Source organism: Oncorhynchus nerka, linkage group LG17 (genome assembly GCF_034236695.1).
Source record: "Oncorhynchus nerka isolate Pitt River linkage group LG17, Oner_Uvic_2.0, whole genome shotgun sequence".
Lineage (NCBI taxonomy): Eukaryota > Metazoa > Chordata > Actinopteri > Salmoniformes > Salmonidae > Oncorhynchus > Oncorhynchus nerka.
Genome location: NC_088412.1, coordinates 236,480 through 261,654, shown reverse-complemented (window position 1 = coordinate 261,654; position 25,175 = coordinate 236,480). Strand labels below are relative to the sequence as shown.

At 37.8% G+C, this 25,175-nt stretch overlaps 1 protein-coding gene across 1 annotated transcript in view; it reads left to right on the top strand.

The window, feature by feature from the left end:
• The first annotated feature begins 3,716 nt into the window (after positions 1-3,716).
• ice2 (interactor of little elongator complex ELL subunit 2) overlaps positions 3,717-25,175 on the top strand; it is a 117,277-nt gene continuing 95,818 nt past the window's right edge. Inside the window, 5 exon segments of the mRNA XM_065002807.1 lie at positions 3,717-3,891; positions 4,045-4,155; positions 16,005-16,371; positions 19,633-19,752; positions 19,832-19,966. Of these exon segments, the coding sequence (XP_064858879.1) occupies positions 3,878-3,891; positions 4,045-4,155; positions 16,005-16,371; positions 19,633-19,752; positions 19,832-19,966 (747 nt within the window). The 5' untranslated portion in view covers positions 3,717-3,877.

The window sequence follows — 25,175 nt, the reverse complement described above, 5'->3', positions numbered from 1 at the left end:
ATAAACAGAGAGTAGCTGCTAGAGGAGGGGGGCAATGCAAATAGTCTGGGTAGCCATTTGATTAGCTGTTCAGGAGTCTTATGGCTTGGGGGTAGAAGCTGTTGAGAAGCCTTTTGGACCTAGACTTGGCACTCCGGATCATGGTAATACAAATAACTTAAGATAATTAATAATAATAATTAAGATAATTAATAATAATAATTAAAGATAATTAATAATAATAATAAAGATAATTAATAATAATAATAAAGATAATTAATAATAATAATAAAGATAATTAATAATAATAATAAAGATAATTCATAATAATAATAAAGATAATTAATAATAATAATAAAGATAATTCATAATAATAATAAAGATAAATAATAGTAATAACAATATCCATAATCATATTATAGTGTTGCATGTAAAAGGGTTTCCACTCTACACAGGACTTTTAGTATCCAAATCCAGAGTTCACACCCAGAGGAGCTGCTCATTTGGCGGCCCTAACAGAGTGGCCCATCAACTTATATCCAATCTTTTTTTTTCATATTTGACATTCATATCGTACCGTACAAAATTATCTTGTTACGTTGTGTAACAGTAAAAGGGGGATCCATTCTACTCAGCAGCACTTCTAGTTTCCAAATGCACAGAGCTTTAAAAAAAATGTAAAATAAGATTAAAATCTTATTTTCAAGAGCGCCCTGGCCAAGATAGGCAGCACCAAGTCAGCGTAGCCTAGCGGTTAGAGCGTTGGACTAGTAACTTAAAGGTTGCAAGTTCGAATCCCCAAGCTGACAAGGTACAAATCTGTCGTTCTGCCCCCTGAACAGACAGTTAACCCACTGTTCATAGGCCGTCATTGAAAATAAGAATGTGTTCTTAACTGACTTGCCTAGTTAAATAAAGGTAAAAAAATAAAATAAAATAAAAATTACAGACAGACAACATGAAAAACTACAAGTAATCTAGTAAAAACCATTGAATTCACAAGAGTATAAAACAGCAAATTAAAAACATTGACAGGTCAGGGAATCAGCCTCAAAATCCTTCATCAGTGATTTAAAAACATCAATCGGGACAAGTTCTTCCACTTTAAAAGTATTTTGTAAGGTTTTCCAAGACGATGGCGCAGAGAACATAAAAGCCCTTTCACCAAATTCAGTTCGGGCATTTGGAACAGTTAGCAGGATAAAGTCCAGCGACGAAGAGAGTACCCACCACATTTCTGAACAATAAAAATGCACAAATAAAAAGGTAGTAAACCCAAAATGGCTTTGTAAATAAAAGTATACCAGTGACTGAGCTTATGAGTGACTAGAGAAGGCCAGCCAACCCTGGTATATAAAGTGCAGTGGTGCGTAAGGGTTTTGCAGTTTAAAATAAATCTCAAAGTGCCATGAAAAGAGTGTAAAAGAGTGTCAATTGATCTCAAACACTGAGCGGAAGCATTCATATATAATATATCCCCATAGTCTAGTAAAGGCATAAATGTAGCTGATACTAGCCTCCTTCTGGCTTCAAAAGAAAAACAGGCCTTATTCCTAAAATAAAATCCCAATTTCAGCTTCAATTTGTTTGTAAGTTGTTGAATATGCAATTTAAAAGAGAGGCCATCATCAATTAAAATTCCAATATATTTATATGAAGTTACAACCTCAATCTCCTTGCCCTGACAGTTAGTAATAGGTGAACGGTTCAGAGGTCTATTTCTTGCATTAGAAAACACCATTAGTTTAGTTTGTCAGTATTGAGGATAAGCTTCAATTGACACAAGGTATGTTGAACAGTATAAAAAGCAGTTTGCATGTTCTGGAAAGCTTTTGTAAGAGACGAGGCACAACAGTAAATAACAGTATCATCAGCATAAAAATGAAGTTGTGCATTTTGGACATTTTAGTCTAAATCATTTATATAAATGGTGAATAAGAGAGGACCAAGTACAGAGCCTTGGGGCACACCATTCAAGACAGACAATTTAACAGACATAAGCCCGTCAAATTGAGTGCACTGAGTTCTATCAGACAGATAGTTAGCAAACCATGCAACTGCATGCTCCGAAAGACCTACACTCGACAATCTCTGCCAAATAAGAATTTGTTCTTAATTAACTGACTTGCCTAGTTAAATAAAGGTAAAATAAAATAAATAAAATAAATAGTTTAGCATGATCAACTGTATCAAAAGCCTCAGAGAGATCAATAAAAAGTGAGACACAGTGCTGTTTTTTGTCAATGGCTTCAGTGATATAATTTAAAACCTTCATGGCTGCTGTAATTGTGTTATGCTTCTTCCTGAAGCCTGATTGGTACGTTGATAAAATAGAGTTAGTAAATAAAAACTATTTTAGCTGTTCACTCTCAAAAGTATTTGCACCAGGGGTGACAGCTTTGAGATTGGCCTATACTTATTTAAAAGAGTTGGATCTCCCCCTTTTAAAAGTGGTAGGATAAATGCTGATTTCCAGATCTTTCATTACATTCCAGGGTTACATTGAACAGATGTGAAAGTGGTTCAGCTATGAAATCAGCTGCCAGATTTAAAAAGCAGGGATCCAAAAGATCAGGACCTGCAGGCTTTCTCTGATCTAAGGATTTCAGGGCTTTATGTACCACCTGCCCTGAGAATGGCAAAAAGCTAAAAGTTTGACCAGCTCTCACTGATTCATCCACACAGGGTTGTACAGAGGACACTGGTTCATCCACACAGGGTTGGACAGAGACAGAGGACACTGGTTCATCCACACAGGGTTGGACAGAGACAGAGGACACTGGTTCATCCACACAGGGTTGTACAGAGACAGGGGACACTGGTTCATCCACACAGGGTTGGACAGAGACAGAGGACACTGGTTCATCCACACAGGGTTGGACAGAGACAGAGGACACTGGTTCATCCACACAGGGTTGGACAGAGACAGAGGACACTGGTTCATCCACACAGGGTTGGACAGAGACAGAGGACACTGGTTCATCCACACAGGGTTGGACAGAGACAGAGGACACTGGTTCATCCACACAGGGTTGGACAGAGACAGAGGACACTGGTTCATCCACACAGGGTTGGACAGAGACAGAGGACACTGGTTCATCCACACAGGGTTGTACAGAGACAGAGGACACTGAATCAAACAGCCTACCAGATGATACAAAGTGCTCATTGAAACAATTCAGCATTTCAGTTTTGTCATATATAGCTTACAACCAGTGTTTTAATGTGACACAAAGAACAGATCATTGTGTACGGTGCAAAAAATGTTAAAGCACACACACACACACACACACACACACACACACACACACACACACACACACACACACACACACACACACACACACACACACACACACACACACACACACACACACACACACACGCACACACACACACACACAGACAGACACACAAAACACTTCACCCCTGCCTACATGTACAAATTACCTCGACTAACCTGTACCCCCATTGAATCAGTATCGGTACCTCCTGTATATAGCCTCATTATTGTTGTTTTGTTGTGTTAATTAATTTTTTAAAAACTTTTGTTTATTTGGTGAATATTTTCTTAACTCTTTCTTGAACTGCACTGTTGGTTGAGGGCTTGTAAGTAAGCATTTCACGGTAAGGTCTACACATGTTGTATTCAGTGTATGTGACAAATAACGTTAGATTTGATTTTGATACAGGACAGGACATTTATTCTGAAGGATTCCAAAAGTCCTGACCCGGAAGTACTTAGTAGTTCTTGCCTGTATCACAGCGGTTTCACGTTGAAGCTCACATCAATGCCATTGTTAAAGTAGATAACTGGCTACTAGTTAACTATTTATACTTGTATTATCCTCAGCTACATCTCATCTCATAACCAGGCCAACCTAAAACAGCGGTACACATGGAGCTGACATGGTGAGCTTGGTTTGTGATTAACCAGTTGGCGAAAATGTTTGGGGACATTTGGCGCTTAACGATATTTAAACTATGGAAAGTTTGAGGTTTGCGGTAGCCGTTTGCTAGTTGTAACATAATCCTGATGAAACGCTGTTCCCTATCTCCTCGTAGGGAGGACGTCCCGCTCCCAGCCCCAGACGGTCTATTATTTAACAAAGACCTATATGATAAGTACTCCCTGGCGCCGACCATCAAGGGACTGTGGGCTATCGCTGTTGTAAGGTACAGTATGCAGCTAGCGTCAGTGGCTACCTAACGTAGCGTCAGTGGCTACCTAACGTAGAGTCAGTGGCTACCTAACGTAGAGTCAGTGGCTACCTAACGTAGCGTCAGTGGCTACCTAACGTAGTGTCAGTGGCTACCTAACGTAGTGTCAGTGGCTACCTAACGTAGAGTCAGTGGCTACCTAACGTAGTGTCAGTGGCTACCTAACGTAGAGTCAGTGGCTACCTAACGTAGTGTCAGTGGCTACCTAACGTAGCGTCAGTGGCTACCTAACGTAGCGTCAGTGGCTACCTAACGTAGAGTCAGTGGCTACCTAACGTAGAGTCAGTGGCTACCTAACGTAGAGTCAGTGGCTACCTAACGTAGAGTCAGTGGCTACCTAACGTAGAGGCAGTGGCTACCTAACGTAGTGTCAGTGGCTACCTAACGTAGTGTCAGTGGCTACCTAACGTAGTGTCAGTGGCTACCTAACGTAGAGTCAGTGGCTACCTAACGTAGTGTCAGTGGCTACCTAACGTAGAGTCAGTGGCTACCTAAACGTCAGTGGCTACCTAACGTAGAGTCAGTGGACAGCAGATTGAAGGGAGTTTTATTTATTTCTCATTGTTAAAACTGGTAACTATTAGAATGATGAACTGGTAACCATTAGAATGATGAACTGGTAACCATTAGAACTGGTAACCATTAGAATGATGAACTGGTAACCATTAGAATGATGAACTGGTAACCATTAGAACTGGTAACCATTAGAATGATGAACTGGTGACCATTAGATTGATGAACTGGTAACCATTAGAATGATGAACTGGTAACCATTAGAACTGGTAACCATTAGAATGATGAACTGTTGACCATTAGAATGATGAACTGGTAACCATTAGAACTGGTAACCATTAGGATGATGAACTGGTAACCATTAGAATGATGAACTGGTAACCATTAGAATGATGAACTGGTAACCATTAGAATGATGAACTGGTAACCATTAGAATGATGAACTGGTAACCATTAGAATGATGAACTGGTAACCATTAGAATGATGAACTGGTAACCATTAGAACTGGTAACCATTAGAATGATGAACTGGTAACCATTAGAACTGGTAACCATTAGGATGATGAACTGGTAACCATTAGAACTGGTGACCATTAGAATGATGAACTGGTGACCATTAGAATGATGAACTGGTAACCATTAGAATGATGAACTGGTAACCATTAGAATGATGAACTGGTAACCATTAGAATGATGAACTGGTAACCATTAGAATGATGAACTGGTAACCATTAGAATGATGAACTGGTAACCATTAGAATGATGAACTGGTAACCATTAGAATGATGAACTGGTAACCATTAGGATGTTGAACTGGTAACCATTAGAATGATGAACTGGTAACCATTATAATGATGAACTGGTAACCATTAGAATGATGAACTGGTAACCATTAGAATGATGAACTGGTAACCATTAGAACTGGTAACCATTAGAATGATGAACTGGTAACCATTAGAATGATGAACTGGTAACCATTAGAACTGGTAACCATTAGAATGATGAACTGGTAACCATTAGAACTGGTAACCATTAGAATGATGAACTGGTAACCATTAGAACTGGTAACCATTAGAATGATGAACTGGTAACCATTAGGATGATGAACTGGTAACCATTAGAATGATGAACTGGTAACCATTAGAATGATGAACTGGTAACCATTAGAATGATGAACTGGTAACCATTAGAATGATGAACTGGTGACCATTAGAATGATGAACTGGTAACCATTAGAATGATGAACTGGTAACCATTAGAACTGGTGACCATTAGAATGATGAACTGCTAACCATTAGAATGATGAACTGGTAACCATTAGAATGATGAACTGGTAACCATTAGAATGATGAACTGGTAACCATTAGAATGATGAACTGGTGACCATTAGAATGATGAACTGGTAACCATTAGAATGATGAACTGGTAACCATTAGAATGATGAACTGGTAACCATTAGAATGATGAACTGGTAACCATTAGAATGATGAACTGGTAACCATTAGAATGATGAACTGGTAACCATTAGAATGATGAACTGGTAACCATTAGGATGATGAACTGGTAACCATTAGAATGATGAACTGGTAACCATTAGAATGATGAACTGGTAACCATTAGAACTGGTAACCATTAGAATGATGAACTGGTAACCATTAGAATGATGAACTGGTAACCATTAGAACTGGTAACCATTAGAATGATGAACTGGTAACCATTAGAACTGGTAACCATTAGAATGATGAACTGGTAACCATTAGAATGATGAACTGGTAACCATTAGAACTGGTAACCATTAGAATGATGAACTGGTAACCATTAGAATGATGAACTGGTGACCATTAGAATGATGAACTGGTAACCATTAGAACTGGTGACCATTAGAATGATGAACTGGTAACCATTAGAATGATGAACTGGTAACCATTAGAATGATGAACTGGTAACCATTAGAATGATGAACTGGTGACCATTAGAATGATGAACTGGTAACCATTAGGATGATGAACTGGTAACCATTAGAACTGGTAACCATTAGAATGATGAACTGGTGACCATTAGAATGATGAACTGGTAACCATTAGAATGATGAACTGGTAACCATTAGAATGATGAACTCGTAACCATTAGAATGTTGAACTGGTAACCATTAGAATGATGAACTGGTAACCATTAGAATGATGAACTGGTAACCATTAGAATGATGAACTGGTAACCATTAGAATGATGAACTGGTAACCATTAGAATGATGAACTGGTAACCATTAGAATGTTGAACTGGTAACCATTAGAATGATGAACTGGTAACCATTAGAATGTTGAACTGGTAACCATTAGAATGATGAACTGGTAACCATTAGAATGATGAACTGGTAACCATTAGGATGATGAACTGGTAACCATTAGAATGATGAACTGGTAACCATTAGAACTGGTAACCATTAGAATGATGAACTGGTAACCATTAGGATGATGAACTGGTAACCATTAGAATGATGAACTGGTAACCATTAGGATGATGAACTGGTAACCATTAGAATGATGAACTGGTAACCATTAGAATGATGAACTGGTAACCATTAGAACTGGTAACCATTAGAATGATGAACTGGTAACCATTAGGATGATGAACTGGTAACCATTAGGATGATGAACTGGTAACCATTAGAACTGGTAACCATTAGAATGATGAACTGGTAACCATTAGAATGATGAACTGGTAACCATTAGAATAATGAACTGGTAACCATTAGAACTGGTAACCATTAGAATGATGAACTGGTAACCATTAGAATGATGAACTGGTAACCATTAGAATAATGAACTGGTAACCATTAGAATGATGAACTGGTAACCATTAGGATGTTGAACTGGTAACCATTAGAATGATGAACTGGTAACCATTAGAACTGGTGACCATTAGAATGATGAACTGGTAACCATTAGAACTGGTGACCATTAGAATGATGAACTGGTAACCATTAGAATGATGAACTGGTAACCATTAGAACTGGTAACCATTAGAATGATGAACTGGTAACCATTAGAATGATGAACTGGTAACCATTAGAATGATGAACTGGTAACCATTAGAACTGGTGACCATTAGAATGATGAACTGGTAACCATTAGAACTGGTGACCATTAGAGTGATGAACTGGTAACCATTAGAATGATGAACTGGTAACCATTAGAATGATGAACTGTTAACCATTAGAATGATGAACTGGTAACCATTAGAATGATGAACTGGTAACCATTAGAATGATGAACTGGTAACCATTAGAATGATGAACTGGTAACCATTAGAATGATGAACTGGTAACCATTAGAATAATGAACTGGTAACCATTAGAATGATGAACTGGTAACCATTAGGATGTTGAACTGGTAACCATTAGAATGATGAACTGGTAACCATTAGAACTGGTGACCATTAGAATGATGAACTGGTAACCATTAGAACTGGTGACCATTAGAATGATGAACTGGTAACCATTAGAATGATGAACTGGTAACCATTAGAACTGGTAACCATTAGAATGATGAACTGGTAACCATTAGAATGATGAACTGGTAACCATTAGAATGATGAACTGGTAACCATTAGAATGATGAACTGGTAACCATTAGAATGATGAACTGGTAACCATTAGAACTGGTGACCATTAGAATGATGAACTGGTAACCATTAGAACTGGTGACCATTAGAGTGATGAACTGGTAACCATTAGAATGATGAACTGGTAACCATTAGAATGATGAACTGGTAACCATTAGAATGATGAACTGGTAACCATTAGAATGATGAACTGGTAACCATTAGAATGATGAACTGGTAACCATTAGAATGATGAACTGGTAACCATTAGAATGATGAACTGGTAACCATTAGAATGATGAACTGGTAACCATTAGAATGATGAACTGGTAACCATTAGAATGATGAACTGGTAACCATTAGAATGATGAACTGGTAACCATTAGAATGATGAACTGGTAACCATTAGGATGATGAACTGGTAACCATTAGAATGATGAACTGGTGACCATTAGAATGATGAACTGGTGACCATTAGAACTGGTAACCATTAGAATGATGAACTGGTAACCATTAGAACTGGTAACCATTAGAATGATGAACTGGTAACCATTAGAATGATGAACTGGTAACCATTAGAATGATGAACTGGTAACCATTAGAATGATGAACTGGTAACCATTAGAATGATGAACTGGTAACCATTAGAACTGGTAACCATTAGAATGATGAACTGGTGACCATTAGAATGTTGAACTGGTAACCATTAGAATGTTGAACTGGTAACCATTAGAATGATGAACTGGTAACCATTAGAATGATGAACTGGTAACCATTAGAATGATGAACTGGTAACCATTAGAATGATGAACTGGTAACCATTAGAACTGGTAACCATTAGAATGATGAACTGGTAACCATTAGAATGATGAACTGGTAACCATTAGGATGTTGAACTGGTAACCATTAGAATGATGAACTGGTAACCATTAGAACTGGTGACCATTAGAATGATGAACTGGTAACCATTAGAACTGGTGACCATTAGAATGATGAACTGGTAACCATTAGAATGATGAACTGGTAACCATTAGAACTGGTAACCATTAGAATGATGAACTGGTAACCATTAGAATGATGAACTGGTAACCATTAGAATGATGAACTGGTAACCATTAGAATGATGAACTGGTAACCATTAGAATGATGAACTGGTAACCATTAGAATGATGAACTGGTAACCATTAGAACTGGTGACCATTAGAATGATGAACTGGTAACCATTAGAACTGGTGACCATTAGAGTGATGAACTGGTAACCATTAGAATGATGAACTGGTAACCATTAGAATGATGAACTGGTAACCATTAGAATGATGAACTGGTAACCATTAGAATGATGAACTGGTAACCATTAGAATGATGAACTGGTAACCATTAGAATGATGAACTGGTAACCATTAGAATGATGAACTGGTAACCATTAGAATGATGAACTGGTAACCATTAGAATGATGAACTGGTAACCATTAGAATGATGAACTGGTAACCATTAGAATGATGAACTGGTAACCATTAGAATGATGAACTGGTAACCATTAGGATGATGAACTGGTAACCATTAGAATGATGAACTGGTGACCATTAGAATGATGAACTGGTGACCATTAGAACTGGTAACCATTAGAATGATGAACTGGTAACCATTAGAACTGGTAACCATTAGAATGATGAACTGGTAACCATTAGAATGATGAACTGGTAACCATTAGAATGATGAACTGGTAACCATTAGAATGATGAACTGGTAACCATTAGAATGATGAACTGGTAACCATTAGAACTGGTAACCATTAGAATGATGAACTGGTGACCATTAGAATGTTGAACTGGTAACCATTAGAATGATGAACTGGTAACCATTAGAATGTTGAACTGGTAACCATTAGAATGATGAACTGGTAACCATTAGAATGATGAACTGGTAACCATTAGAATGATGAACTGGTAACCATTAGAATGATGAACTGGTAACCATTAGAACTGGTAACCATTAGAATGATGAACTGGTAACCATTAGAATGATGAACTGGTAACCATTAGAATGATGAACTGGTAACCATTAGAATGATGAACTGGTAACCATTAGAATGATGAACTGGTAACCATTAGAATGATGAACTGGTAACCATTAGAATGATGAACTGGTAACCATTAGAATGATGAACTGGTAACCATTAGAATGATGAACTGGTAACCATTAGAATGATGAACTGGTAACCATTAGGATGATGAACTGGTAACCATTAGAATGATGAACTGGTGACCATTAGAATGATGAACTGGTGACCATTAGAACTGGTAACCATTAGAATGATGAACTGGTAACCATTAGAACTGGTAACCATTAGAATGATGAACTGGTAACCATTAGAATGATGAACTGGTAACCATTAGAATGATGAACTGGTAACCATTAGAATGATGAACTGGTAACCATTAGAATGATGAACTGGTAACCATTAGAACTGGTAACCATTAGAATGATGAACTGGTGACCATTAGAATGTTGAACTGGTAACCATTAGAATGATGAACTGGTAACCATTAGAATGTTGAACTGGTAACCATTAGAATGATGAACTGGTAACCATTAGAATGATGAACTGGTAACCATTAGAATGATGAACTGGTAACCATTAGAACTGGTAACCATTAGAATGATGAACTGGTAACCATTAGAATGATGAACTGGTAACCATTAGAATGATGAACTGGTAACCATTAGAATGATGAACTGGTAACCATTAGAATGATGAACTGGTAACCATTAGAATGATGAACTGGTAACCATTAGGATGATGAACTGGTAACCATTAGAATGATGAACTGGTAACCATTAGAATGATGAACTGGTAACCATTAGAATGATGAACTGGTAACCATTAGAACTGGTAACCATTAGAATGATGAACTGGTAACCATTAGAATGATGAACTGGTAACCATTAGAATGATGAACTGGTAACCATTAGGATGATGAACTGGTAACCATTAGAATGATGAACTGGTGACCATTAGAATGATGAACTGGTGACCATTAGAACTGGTAACCATTAGAATGATGAACTGGTAACCATTAGAACTGGTAACCATTAGAATGATGAACTGGTAACCATTAGAATGATGAACTGGTAACCATTAGAATGATGAACTGGTAACCATTAGAATGATGAACTGGTAACCATTAGAATGATGAACTGGTAACCATTAGAATGATGAACTGGTAACCATTAGAACTGGTAACCATTAGAATGATGAACTGGTGACCATTAGATGTTGAACTGGTAACCATTAGAATGATGAACTGGTAACCATTAGAATGTTGAACTGGTAACCATTAGAATGATGAACTGGTAACCATTAGAATGATGAACTGGTAACCATTAGAATGATGAACTGGTAACCATTAGAATGATGAACTGGTAACCATTAGAATGATGAACTGGTAACCATTAGAATGATGAACTGGTAACCATTAGAACTGGTAACCATTAGAATGATGAACTGGTAACCATTAGAATGATGAACTGGTAACCATTAGAATGATGAACTGGTAACCATTAGAATGATGAACTGGTAACCATTAGAATGATGAACTGGTAACCATTAGAATGATGAACTGGTAACCATTAGAATGATGAACTGGTAACCATTAGAATGATGAACTGGTAACCATTAGAATGATGAACTGGTAACCATTAGGATGATGAACTGGTAACCATTAGAATGATGAACTGGTGACCATTAGAATGATGAACTGGTGACCATTAGAACTGGTAACCATTAGAATGATGAACTGGTAACCATTAGAACTGGTAACCATTAGAATGATGAACTGGTAACCATTAGAATGATGAACTGGTAACCATTAGAATGATGAACTGGTAACCATTAGAATGATGAACTGGTAACCATTAGAATGATGAACTGGTAACCATTAGAATGATGAACTGGTAACCATTAGAACTGGTAACCATTAGAATGATGAACTGGTGACCATTAGAATGTTGAACTGGTAACCATTAGAATGATGAACTGGTAACCATTAGAATGTTGAACTGGTAACCATTAGAATGATGAACTGGTAACCATTAGAATGATGAACTGGTAACCATTAGAATGATGAACTGGTAACCATTAGAACTGGTAACCATTAGAATGATGAACTGGTAACCATTAGAATGATGAACTGGTAACCATTAGAATGATGAACTGGTAACCATTAGAATGATGAACTGGTAACCATTAGAATGATGAACTGGTAACCATTAGAATGATGAACTGGTAACCATTAGAATGATGAACTGGTAACCATTAGAATGATGAACTGGTAACCATTAGAATGATGAACTGGTAACCGTTAGGATGATGAACTGGTAACCATTAGAACTGGTAACCATTAGAATGATGAACTGGTGACCATTAGAATGATGAACTGGTAACCATTAGAATGATGAACTGGTAACCATTAGAATGATGAACTGGTAACCATTAGAATGATGAACTGGTAACCATTAGAATGATGAACTGGTAACCATTAGAATGATGAACTGGTAACCATTAGAATGATGAACTGGTAACCATTAGAGTGATGAACTGGTAACCATTAGAATGATGAACTGGTAACCATTAGAGTGATGAACTGGTAACCATTAGAATGATGAACTGGTAACCATTAGAACTGGTAACCATTAGAATGATGAACTGGTAACCATTAGAATGATGAACTGGTGACCATTAGAATGATGAACTGGTAACCATTAGAATGATGAACTGGTAACCATTAGAATGATGAACTGGTAACCATTAGAGTGATGAACTGGTAACCATTAGAATGATGAACTGGTAACCATTAGAATGATGAACTGGTAACCATTAGAGTGATGAACTGGTAACCATTAGAATGATGAACTGGTAACCATTAGAACTGGTAACCATTAGAATGATGAACTGGTAACCATTAGAATGATGAACTGGTAACCATTAGAATGATGAACTGGTAACCATTAGAGTGATGAACTGGTAACCATTAGAATGATGAACTGGTAACCATTAGAATGATGAACTGGTAACCATTAGAGTGATGAACTGGTAACCATTAGAATGATGAACTGGTGACCATTAGAATGATGAACTGGTAACCATTAGAATGATGAACTGGTAACCATTAGAATGATGAACTGGTAACCATTAGGATGATGAACTGGTAACCATTAGGATGTTGAACTGGTAACCATTAGAATGATGAACTGGTAACCATTAGAATGATGAACTGGTAACCATTAGAATGATGAACTGGTAACCATTAGAATGATGAACTGGTAACCATTAGAATGATGAACTGGTAACCATTAGAATGATGAACTGGTAACCATTAGAATAATGAACTGGTAACCATTAGAATGATGAACTGGTAACCATTAGAATGATGAACTGGTGACCATTAGAATGATGAACTGGTAACCATTAGAATGATGAACTGGTAACCATTAGAACTGGTAACCATTAGAATGATGAACTGGTAACCATTAGAATGATGAACTGGTAACCATTAGAATGATGAACTGGTAACCATTAGAACTGGTGACCATTAGAATGATGAACTGGTAACCATTAGAATGATGAACTGGTAACCATTAGAATGATGAACTGGTAACCATTAGAACTGGTAACCATTAGAATGATGAACTGGTAACCATTAGAATGATGAACTGGTAACCATTAGAATGATGAACTGGTAACCATTAGAATGATGAACTGGTAACCATTAGAATGATGAACTGGTAACCATTAGAATGATGAACTGGTAACCATTAGAATGATGAACTGGTAACCATTAGAACTGGTGACCATTAGGATGATGAACTGGTAACCATTAGAACTGGTAACCATTAGAATGATGAACTGGTAACCATTAGAATGATGAACTGGTAACCATTAGAATGATGAACTGGTAACCATTAGAATGATGAACTGGTAACCATTAGAATGATGAACTGGTAACCATTAGAATGATGAACTGGTAACAATTAGAATGATGAACTGGTAACCATTAGAATGATGAACTGGTAACCATTAGAATGATGAACTGGTAACCATTAGAATGATGAACTGGTAACCATTAGGATGATGAACTGGTAACCATTAGAACTGGTAACCATTAGAATGATGAACTGGTAACCATTAGAATGATGAACTGGTAACCATTAGAATGATGAACTGGTAACCATTAGAATGATGAACTGGTAACCATTAGGATGATGAACTGGTAACCATTAGAATGATGAACTGGTGACCATTAGAATGATGAACTGGTAACCATTAGAATGATGAACTGGTAACCATTAGAATGATGAACTGGTAACCATTAGGATGATGAACTGGTAACCATTAGAACTGGTAACCATTAGAATGATGAACTGGTAACCATTAGAATGATGAACTGGTAACCATTAGAATGATGAACTGGTAACCATTAGAACTGGTAACCATTAGAATGATGAACTGGTAACCATTAGAATGATGAACTGGTGACCATTAGAATGATGAACTGGTAACCATTAGAACTGGTAACCATTAGAATGATGAACTGGTAACCATTAGGATGATGAACTGGTAACCATTAGAATGATGAACTGGTAACCATTAGGATGATGAACTGGTAACCATTAGAATGATGAACTGGTGACCATTAGAATGATGAACTGGTAACCATTAGAATGATGAACTGGTAACCATTAGAATGATGAACTGGTAACCATTAGGATGATGAACTGGTAACCATTAGAATGATGAACTGGTGACCATTAGAATGATGAACTGGTAACCATTAGAATGATGAACTGGTAACCATTAGAATGATGAACTGGTAACCATTAGGATGATGAACTGGTAACCATTAGAACTGGTAACCATTAGAATGATGAACTGGTAACCATTAGAATGATGAACTGGTAACCATTAGAATGATGAACTGGTAACCATTAGAACTGGTAACCATTAGAATGATGAACTGGTAACCATTAGAATGATGAACTGGTGACCATTAGAATGATGAACTGGTAACCATTAGAACTGGTAACCATTAGAATGATGAACTGGTAACCATTAGACTGTTGAACTGGTAACCATTAGAATGATGAACTGGTAACCATTAGAATGATGAACTGGTAACCATTAGAACTGGTAACCATTAGAATGATGAACTGGTAACCATTAGGATGATGAACTGGTAACCATTATAATGATGAACTGGTAACCATTAGAATGATGAACTGGTGACCATTAGAATGATGAACTGGTAACCATTAGAATGATGAACTGGTAACCATTAGAATGATGAACTGGTAACCATTAGAACTGGTAACCATTAGAATGATGAACTGGTGACCATTAGAATGATGAACTGGTAACCTTTAGAACTGGTAACCATTAGAATGATGAACTGGTGACCATTAGAATGATGAACTGGTAACCATTAGAACTGGTGACCATTAGAATGATGAACTGGTAACCATTAGAATGATGAACTGGTAACCATTAGAATGATGAACTGGTAACCATTAGAACTGGTAACCATTAGAACTGGTAACCATTAGAATGATGAACTGGTGACCATTAGAATGATGAACTGGTAACCATTAGAACTGGTGACCATTAGAATGATGATGAGTTGTTGTGGTGTCCAGTCCCACAGTAAAGGTTGACGTGAAGGAGGAGTTAGAGGACACAACAGGACCAGCCAAGCTCCCCTCTACACAGAACCAGTCAAACAGCAGCAGCAACAGAAAGGATGAGAGGACTGGCACCGGAGAACCCTATTCTGACAGTCAGGATGAACACGGTGACCGTAAAGATGATCACCCACCTGCTGGAGAGGCAGTCTCCAGACAGGAACCCAGGCCCTCCGGCCAGGACCCCAGCCTTCCCAGCCAGGTACCAGAGTTGTTCCCAGAGCCCAGGATTCCATACCCCTGTTTCTCCAGACTCACCAGTAAAGACCAGCTGACATATCTCCATGTGCTGACCAGCAAACAGCCCAGAGAGGCTTCTCAGGTAGGCTACCAACTGGCTCTTAACATTACTAATACAATACATTTGTATACAATACATACAGAGAAGCTCCTCGTGCACATAATGCTCTCAACACTACTCTATGCTTTTGTCACACTGTGGCTGTTCCTGTAGGGTCAGAGCCTGTGACTGTAAGGTCAGAGCCTGTGACTGTGCCTGTAGGGTCAGAGCCTGTGCCTGTAGGGTCAGAGCCTGTGCCTGTAAGGTCAGAGCCTGTGACTGTGCCTGTAAGGTCAGAGCCTGTGTCTGTAAGGTCAGAGCCTGTGACTGTAGGGTCAGAGCCTGTGACTGTGCCTGTTGGGTCAGAGCCTGTGCCTGTAAGGTCAGAGCCTGTGCCTGTAAGGTCAGAGCCTGTGCCTGTAAGGTCAGAGCCTGTGCCTGTAAGGTCAGAGCCTGTGACTGTGCCTGTAAGGTCAGAGCCTGTGACTGTAGGGTCAGAGCCTGTGACTGTGCCTGTTGGGTCAGAGCCTGTGCTTGTAGGGTCAGAGCCTGTGACTGTGCCTGTTGGGTCAGAGCCTGTACCTATAGGGTCAGAGCCTGTGCCTGTAGGGTCAGAGCCTGTGCCTGTTGGGTCAGAGCCTGTGCCTGTTGGGTCAGAGCCTGTGCCTGTTGGGTCAGAGCCTGTGTCTATAGGGTCAGAGCCTGTGACTGTAGGGTCAGGACCTGTGACTGTGCCTGTAAGGTCAGAGCCTGTGCCTGTAGGGTCAGAGCCTGTGACTGTGCCTGTTGGGTCAGAGCCTGTGAATGTGCCTGTAGGGTCAGACCCTGTGACTGTGCCTGTAGGGTCAGAGCCTGTGACTGTGCCTGTAGGGTCAGAGCCTGTGACTGTGCCTGTAAGGTCAGAGCCTGTGCCTGTAAGGTCAGAGCCTGTGCCTGTAAGGTCAGAGCCTGTGCCTGTAAGGTCAGAGCCTGTGACTGTGCCTGTAGGGTCAGAGCCTGTGAATGTGCCTGTAGGGTCAGAGCCTGTGAATGTGCCTGTAAGGTCAGAGCCTGTGAATGTGCCTGTTGGGTCAGAGCCTGTGCCTATAGGGTCAGAGCCTGTGTCTGTAGGGTCAGAGCCTGTGACTGTGCCTGTAGGGTCAGAGCCTGTGCCTGTAGGGTCAGAGCCTGTGCCTGTAGGGTCAGAGCCTGTGCCTGTAGGGTCAGAGCCTGTGCCTGTAGGGTCAGAGCCTGTGCCTGTAGGGTCAGAGCCTGTGACTGTGCCTGTAGGGTCAGAGCCTGTGACTGTAAGGTCAGAGCCTGTGACTGTAAGGTCAGAGCCTGTGACTGTAAGGTCAGAGCCTGTGCCTGTAGGGTCAGAGCCTGTGCCTGTGCCTGTAGGGTCAGAGCCTGTGCCTGTAAGGTCAGAGCCTGTGACTGTGCCTGTAAGGTCAGAGCCTGTGACTGTGCCTGTAAGGTCAGAGCCTGTGACTGTGCCTGTAAGGTCAGAGCCTGTGACTGTAAGGTCAGAGCCTGTGACTGTAAGGTCAGAGCCTGTGACTGTAAGGTCAGAGCCTGTGCCTGTAAGGTCAGAGCCTGTGACTGTGCCTGTAGGGTCAGAGCCTGTGCCTGTAGGGACAGAGCCTGTGCCTGTAAGGTCAGAGCCTGTGACTGTAGGGACAGAGCCTGTTCCTGTAAGGTCAGAGCCTGTGACTGTGCCTGTAAGGTCAGAGCCTGTGCCTGTAAGGTCAGAGCCTGTGCCTGTAAGGTCAGAGCCTGTGACTGTAGGGTCAGAGCCTGTGACTGTGCCTGTTGGGTCAGAGCCTGTGCCTGTAGGGTCAGTGCCTGTGACTGTGCCTGTTGGGTCAGAGCCTGTGCCTATAGGGTCAGAGCCTGTGCCTATAGGGTCAGAGCCTGTGCCTGTAGGGTCAGAGCCTGAGCCTGTAGGGTCAGAGCCTGTGACTGTAAGGTCAGAGCCTGTGACTGTAAGGTCAGAGCCTGTGACTGTAAGGTCAGAGCCTGTGACTGTAAGGTCAGAGCCTGTGCCTGTAAGGTCAGAGCCTGTGACTGTGCCTGTAGGGTCAGAGCCTGTGCCTGTAGGGTCAGAGCCTGTGACTGTAAGGTCAGAGCCTGTGACTGTAAGGTCAGAGCCTGTGGCTGTAAGGTCAGAGCCTGTGGCTGTAGGGTCAGAGCCTGTGCCTGTAGGGTCAGAGCCTGTGCCTGTAGGGTCAGAGCCTGTGCCTGTAGGGTCAGAGCCTGTGACTGTGCCTGTAGGGTCAGAGCCTGTGACTGTGCCTGTAAGGTCAGAGCCTGTGACTGTGCCTGTAAGGTCAGAGCCTGTGACTGTGCCTGTAAGGTCAGAGCCTGTGACTGTAGGGTCAGAGCCTGTGCCTGTAGGGTCAGAGCCTGTGACTGTAAGGTCAGAGCCTGTGACTGTAAGGTCAGAGCCTGTGACTGTGCCTGTAGGGTCAGAGCCTGTGACTTTAAGGTCAGAGCCTGTGCCGGTAAGGTCAGAGCCTGTGACTGTGCCTGTAAGGTCAGAGCCTGTGACTGTGCCTGTAAGGTCAGAGCCTGTGACTGTGCCTGTAAGGTCAGAGCCTGTGACTGTGCCTGTAAGGTCAGAGCCTGTGACTGTGCCTCTAAGGTCAGAGCCTGTGCCTGTAGGGTCAGAACTTGTGACTGTGCCTGTAGGGTCAGAGCCTGTGCCTGTAAGGTCAGAGCCTGTGCCTGTAAGGTCAGAGCCTGTGACTGTGCCTGTAGGGTCAGAGCCTGTGACTGTGACTGTACGGTCAGACCCTGTGCCTGTAGGGTCAGAACTTGTGACTGTGCCTGTCGGGTCAGAGCCTGTGACTGTGCCTGTCGGGTCAGAGCCTGTGCCTGTAGGGTCAGAGCCTGTGCCTGTAAGGTCAGAGCCTGTGACTGTGCCTGTAGGGTCAGAGCCTGTGCCTGTCGGGTCAGAGCCTGTGCCTGTAGGGTCAGAGCCTGTGCCTGTAGGGTCAGAGCCTGTGCCTGTCGGGTCAGAGCCTGTGACTGTGCCTGTAGGGTCAGAGCCTGAGCCTGTAGGGTCAGAACTTGTGACTGTGCCTGTCGGGTCAGAGCCTGTGCCTGTCGGGTCAGAGCCTGTGACTGTGCCTGTAGGGTCAGAGCCTGTGACTGTGCCTGTAGGGTCAGAGCCTGTGCATTCGGTCATTGTACTTAAAACATGCATTGACATTGACAGAACTCAATGTTGTGACCTGTGCCTCCCTCCTTGTCAGATTCTAATCGCAGCTTGCCTTCACCCTACCCGACCTAGCACTAACCCTGTTTATCTATGCCGATCAGACTCTGTTGCTGCATGTGAACAGTGAGAGGTCAGAGTTCATGAGGTACCTGCAGGAAGTGGCCAGGATGTGTCCTGACGACTACAACTACATATCCCAGGGGGCCGCTCTCTACTCAGAGGTAATGCACTGTTACTTCCTGGTTACTAGTCTGCTGATGATTCAACTCTGTATGGTACTCTCATCCTTTTCTGTTCCAGGAGTACCTGAGAGCCTGTCTAGACCAAATGAGGATGTATCCCCAACTCTATCAGATCCATGAGATAACCAGCCTCACGGGAGGAAACTTCTCTTCTAGCCTCCAGCTCAACTTTGAGAAACAGCTGCTCACTATGGTGAGATATACTAGAATAATGTATTCTATTTAACAGTAATACTATGGTGAGATATACTAGAATAATGTATTCTATTTAACAGTAATACTATGGTGAGATATACTATGGTGAGATATACTAGAATAATGTATTCTATTTAACAGTAATACTATGGTGAGATATACTAGAATAATGTATTCTATTTAACAGTAATACTATGGTGAGATATACTAGAATAATGTATTCTATATAACAGTAATACTATGGTGAGATATACTAGAATAATGTATTCTATTTAAGCAATAAGCCATGAGGGGGTGTGGTATATGGCCAATATACCATGGCTAAGGGCTGTTCTTAAGCACGACGCAACGTGGAGTGCCTGGATACAGCCCTAAAGTAATTAGAGCAGTAAAAAGAAATGTTTTGTCATACCCGTGGTATACGGTCTGATATACCGCGGTGGTCAGCCAATCAGCATTCAGGGCTGGAACCACCCAGTTTATTAATAACTGTAATACTATGGTGAGATATACTAGAATAATGTATTCTATATGACAGTAATACTATGGTGAGATATACTATGGTGAGATATACTAGAATAATGTATTCTATTTAACAGTAATACTATGGTGAGATATACTAGAATAATGTATTCTATATAACAGTAATACTATGGTGAGATATACTAGAATAATGTATTCTATATAACAGTAATACTATGGTGAGATATACTAGAATAATGTATTCTATTTAACAGTAATACTATGATGAGATATACTAGAATAATGTATTCTATATGACAGTAATACTATGGTGAGATATACTATGGTGAGATATACTAGAATAATGTATTCTATTTAACAGTAATACTATGGTGAGATATACTAGAATAATGTATTCTATATAACAGTAATACTATGGTGAGATATACTAGAATAATGTATTATATTTAACAGTAATACTATGGTGAGATATACTAGAATAATGTATTCTATATAACAGTAATACTATGGTGAGATATACTAGAATAATGTATTCTATTTAACAGTAATACTATGGTGAGATATACTAGAATAATGTATTCTATTTAACAGTAATACTATGGTGAGATATACTAGAATAATGTATTCTATTTAACAGTAATACTATGGTGAGATATACTAGAATAATGTATTCTATTTAACAGTAATACTATGGTGAGATATACTAGAATAATGTATTCTATATAACAGTAATACTATGGTGAGATATACTAGAATAATGTATTCTATATGACAGTAATACTATGGTGAGATATACTAGAATAATGTATTCTATTTAACAGTAATACTATGGTGAGATATACTAGAATAATGTATTCTATTTAACAGTAATACTATGGTGAGATATACTAGAATAATGTATTCTATTTAACAGTAATACTATGGTGAGATATACTAGAATAATGTATTCTATTTAACAGTAATACTATGGTGAGATATACTATGGTGAGATATACTAGAATAATGTATTCTATTTAACAGTAATACTATGGTGAGATATACTAGAATAATGTATTCTATTTAACAGTAATACTATGGTGAGATATACTAGAATAATGTATTCTATATAACAGTAATACTATGGTGAGATATACTAGAATAATGTATTCTATTTAAGCAATAAGCCATGAGGGTGTGGTATATGGCCAATATACCATGGCTAAAGGGCTGTTCTTAAGCACGACGCATACGTGGAGTGCCTGGATACAGCCTAAAGTAATTAGAGCAGTAAAAAGAAATGTTTTGTCATACCCGTGGTATACGGTCTGATATACCGCGGTGGTCAGCCAATCAGCATTCAGGGCTGGAACCACCCAGTTTATTAATAACTGTAATACTATGGTGAGATATACTAGAATAATGTATTCTATATGACAGTAATACTATGGTGAGATATACTATGGTGAGATATACTAGAATAATGTATTCTATTTAACAGTAATACTATGGTGAGATATACTAGAATAATGTATTCTATATAACAGTAATACTATGGTGAGATATACTAGAATAATGTATTATATTTAACAGTAATACTATTTGAGATATACTAGAATAATGTATTCTATATAACAGTAATACTATGGTGAGATATACTAGAATAATGTATTCTATTTAACAGTAATACTATGGTGAGATATACTAGAATAATGTATTCTATTTAACAGTAATACTATGGTGAGATATACTAGAATAATGTATTCTATTTAACAGTAATACTATGGTGAGATATACTAGAATAATGTATTCTATTTAACAGTAATACTATGGTGAGATATACTAGAATAATGTATTCTATATAACAGTAATACTATGGTGAGATATACTAGAATAATGTATTCTATATGACAGTAATACTATGGTGAGATATACTAGAATAATGTATTCTATTTAACAGTAATACTATGGTGAGATATACTAGAATAATGTATTCTATTTAACAGTAATACTATGGTGAGATATACTAGAATAATGTATTCTATTTAACAGTAATACTATGGTGAGATATACTAGAATAATGTATTCTATATGACAGTAATACTATGGTGAGATATACTATGGTGAGATATACTAGAATAATGTATTCTATTTAACAGTAATACTATGGTGAGATATACTAGAATAATGTATTCTATATAACAGTAATACTATGGTGAGATATACTAGAATAATGTATTCTATTTAACAGTAATACTATGGTGAGATATACTAGAATAATGTATTCTATTTAACAGTAATACTATGGTGAGATATACTAGAATAATGTATTCTATATGACAGTAATACTATGGTGAGATATACTATGGTGAGATATACTAGAATAATGTATTCTATTTAACAGTAATACTATGGTGAGATATACTAGAATAATGTATTCTATATGACAGTAATACTATGGTGAGATATACTAGAATAATGTATTCTATATAACAGTAATACTATGGTGAGATATACTATGGTGAGATATACTAGAATAATGTATTCTATTTAACAGTAATACTATGGTGAGATATACTAGAATAATGTATTCTATTTAACAGTAATACTATGGTGAGATATACTAGAATAATGTATTCTATATGACAGTAATACTATGGTGAGATATACTAGAATAATGTATTCTATATAACAGTAATACTATGGTGAGATATACTATGGTGAGATATACTAGAATAATGTATTCTATTTAACAGTAATACTATGGTGAGATATACTAGAATAATGTATTCTATTTAACAGTAATACTATGGTGAGATACATTCTATTTAACAGTAATACTATGGTGAGATATACTAGAATAATGTATTCTATTTAACAGTAATACTATGGTGAGATATACTAGAATAATGTATTCTATTTAACAGTAATACTATGGTGAGATATACTAGAATAATGTATTCTATATAACAGTAATACTATGGTGAGATATACTAGAATAATGTATTCTATATGACAGTAATACTATGGTGAGATATACTAGAATAATGTATTCTATATAACAGTAATACTATGGTGAGATATACTAGAATAATGTATTCTATTTAACAGTAATACTATGGTGAGATATACTAGAATAATGTATTCTATTTAACAGTAATACTATGGTGAGATATACTAGAATAATGTATTCTATATGACAGTAATACTATGGTGAGATATACTATGGTGAGATATACTAGAATAATGTATTCTATTTAACAGTAATACTATGGTGAGATATACTAGAATAATGTATTCTATATAACAGTAATACTATGGTGAGATATACTAGAATAATGTATTCTATTTAACAGTAATACTATGGTGAGATATACTAGAATAATGTATTCTATATGACAGTAATACTATGGTGAGATATACTAGAATAATGTATTCTATTTAACAGTAATACTATGGTGAGATATACTAGAATAATGTATTCTATATGACAGTAATACTATGGTGAGATATACTATGGTGAGATATACTAGAATAATGTATTCTATATAACAGTAATACTATGGTGAGATATACTAGAATAATGTATTCTATATGACAGTAATACTATGGTGAGATATACTATGGTGAGATATACTAGAATAATGTATTCTATTTAACAGTAATACTATGGTGAGATATACTAGAATAATGTATTCTATATAACAGTAATACTATGGTGAGATATACTAGAATAATGTATTCTATTTAACAGTAATACTATGGTGAGATATACTAGAATAATGTATTCTATTTAACAGTAATATGTGAGATATACTAGAATAATGTATTCTATTTAACAGTAATACTATGGTGAGATATACTAGAATAATGTATTCTATATAACAGTAATACTATGGTGAGATATACTATGGTGAGATATACTAGAATAATGTATTCTATTTAACAGTAATACTATGGTGAGATATACTAGAATAATGTATTCTATTTAACAGTAATACTATGGTGAGATATACTAGAATAATGTATTCTATTTAACAGTAATCTATGGTGAGATATACTAGAATAATGTATTCTATTTAACAGTAATACTATGGTGAGATATACTAGAATAATGTATTCTATTTAACAGTAATACTATGGTGAGATATACTAGAATAATGTATTCTATTTAACAGTAATACTATTGAGATATACTAGAATAATGTATTCTATATGACAGTAATACTAAGATATACTAGAATAATGTATTCTATTTAACAGTAATACTATGGTGAGATATACTAGAATAATGTATTCTATTTAACAGTAATACTATGGTGAGATATACTAGAATAATGTATTCTATTTAACAGTAATACTATTGAGATATACTATGGTGAGATATACTAGAATAATGTATTCTATTTAACAGTAATACTATGGTGAGATATACTAGAATAATGTATTCTATTTAACAGTAATACTATGGTGAGATATACTAGAATAATGTATTCTATATAACAGTAATACTATGGTGAGATATACTAGAATAATGTATTCTATTTAACAGTAATACTATGGTGAGATATACTAGAATAATGTGTAATACTATTTAATACTATGGTGAGAGATACTAGAATAATGTATTCATTTCAGTAATACTTGGGAGATATACTAGAATAATGTATTCTATATAACAGTAATACTATGGTGAGATATACTAGAATAATGTATTCTATATGACAGTAATACTATGGTGAGATATA